Source organism: Sorex fumeus, unplaced genomic scaffold (genome assembly GCF_029834395.1).
Source record: "Sorex fumeus unplaced genomic scaffold, SorFum_2.1 ptg000075l, whole genome shotgun sequence".
Classification (NCBI taxonomy): Eukaryota; Metazoa; Chordata; class Mammalia; order Eulipotyphla; family Soricidae; genus Sorex; species Sorex fumeus.
Window position 1 is genome coordinate 24,209,592 of NW_026606132.1, and position 2,305 is coordinate 24,211,896.

Below are 2,305 nucleotides of genomic sequence, written 5' to 3' on the forward strand. Positions count from 1 at the left end.
CTGGAAACATGGGACTCAAACTGCAACTACCAAACCTAAATATGTACCTACCAACGCAGCAGGCTGGGGGTGGGAGGAAACATGAGGAAAGTGGTGGAAGGACATTGAAGGGGGTGCTGTGTTCCGTGCCAGAACTCGTGAGTCTAAAACAGCAGCATGAATAACCTTGTAAAGCATGGTGTTTCACTGAAATTTAAATTAGGACATAATGAAAAATTTCTCATCTCTTATCTTAAATGGACAGGGTTCCAGATTAGTTTTGAGTGTGGGTGCATCCCACTCACTCTTGTGTCCCCGATAATTACCCATAGCTCTCAAAAGAGCAGAGAAACAGTGAGCATCTAGAAAATGAGGCACAATTATAAACACTGTTCAAATCCAGGTAACACACACACACATTTTACTTTTTAGAAAACTTCAGAGCAACAGAGCACAATTGCTTTCTTCTGCTTTTATCCATTGACTGGGTTTGACTTGTAGCTTCTGTCGCATTTCCATGGCACCTTATGCTGCAATGCATAGTTATGTGTTACAGGTGACAGGGAATTTCTCCCAGGTTTAAAGAAAAGAGATAACAGAATTCCCATCCCGTTGCCAAGTGCATGTACTTGAGAGATCAAAGTCATTCACAAACAAACTCAACATTTTCATCTAGAAGACAGAAAAAAAACATTTACAATGACATTAAAGAAAACCAAACACATTTGATAAGTCACCACAGAGAACTCTACCGCAAGCTGCTTTCCCTGGGTGCCCTGTTTGCCCTAGTTCTTGGAACCCTGACTACTCTCCGCAAATTCTGTTACACCTGATCAGGGCCAGTCCTCCTCTTCTTCCTAGAGGGCTCTTGAATTACAAACTGGAGGGATTTTTGTTCGTTAACATAGATTTTGAGCAAAAAATCCAGGACATCCATCTTGGTGGTTTCAGCATAGGCCCTGGGGCCCCAGAGAAACTGGTAGTGGGCAGGGATACTTCCGGGCACCTGCTGGTACTTCAGATACTGCTCCCGCACCCACACATTGGTGAGGAGTTTCCTGGGCTCCCCGTAGATAAAGTGCTTCCTCCCTGGATGAACCCCCATGAAACCTAATTGCCCCCAGACAGCCTCTTCAGAGGCACAATCATCCTCGAGAACGATGACCCCCAGGACCATCAACAGCAGACCCGTATTGGGCATGCCTTGCTGAGGGCCCACCCTCCCATTATAAGTGAGGCCCAAGGTGGTGACCAAGGCATAGCTGTGGGCGTGGGGGTCCTCCTTCACATCAATGCCAAAGACCAGCTTCATGCATTCAGACGCGTGGCTTAGGATGACAGAGAAGTTCTCTTCATCATTGTTGAGGATGTATCTCAGCATCTCTTTCTTTGTGGTCGGCTGCTTAGTGCGGTACTTGAAGAGCAAGAAACCCACCAGATCAGTTATCTTGTCATCCAATGCCTCCTGGAGGAAGGCCCCAGCTTGTGTTGGCTCATCGCTATCACGAAGCCTTTTCCCTTGCCTGATGCTGGCACTGCCCGTCAAGGGATGGCTCTCTGGAGTGGCAGCCATGGTCCCCTGGAAATGACTGGCCCTGAGTGAACTCTGGTGGGGATCCTTGGAAACACTAAACACTCCAGCAGCTGCTACCTCCCCTGTGGTGTCCTCAAGGAGGACAGAGGCAGTGGTGTACGAGGGAAAGTTTTTCTTCTTCCCCTCCACCTGGAACTCCTGACCATTCTTCAGATACTGGTCATCTTGTAAGTCCTGATTTTCATCCTTAAGCATGAAAGCCATAAACTTATCACGGAGACACATGATGGCATGTGTCACACAGCCTTCAAGTTCATCCATAGCTGGTGGTTGAGGGGCTTCAGTCCTGAAAGAGAGAGGCAGTGTGAGAGGCCATGCTGTGATGTGCAACTTTGCAGTTCTCACAAAGATCTCTTATCTCAAGGAGAAAGAAAAGCCTCAGGGGATCACACTCATATGTGGGCTTCAGACGAGAAAAGCTCAGCAACAGACAAAACTAACTGCAAATACAGTGGATACAAAAACACAGAGCTGGGGCCAGAGAGAGTACAGTGAGTAGGCAGTTTGCCTTGCACATGGTTGTCCTGGGTTCGATTCTCGGCAGGCCATATGGTCCTTTGAACACTAGCAGGAGTAATTCCTGAGTGCAGAGCCAGGAATATCCCCTGAGAGCCACGGGGTGTGGCCCCAAAACAAAACAGGGGAAAAACCCAAAGCAAACAAACACACAACTGTGGTTCCCAGACGGGGGGTTCAGCAGGGATCAAGAGGGAGCAGAGTGGGGCGGAGTGG

The 2,305-nt window shown here is 48.1% G+C and overlaps 1 protein-coding gene across 1 annotated transcript; it reads right to left on the reverse strand.

Annotated features, from left to right (window-relative positions):
- Positions 1–802: 802 nt before the first annotated feature.
- LOC130038381 (melanoma-associated antigen 4-like) lies at positions 803–1,834 on the reverse strand. The gene has a single exon (XM_056130261.1). The coding sequence runs from the start codon at positions 1,832–1,834 to the stop codon at positions 803–805; it is 1,032 nt and encodes a 343-aa protein (XP_055986236.1).
- Positions 1,835–2,305: the final 471 nt, after the last annotated feature.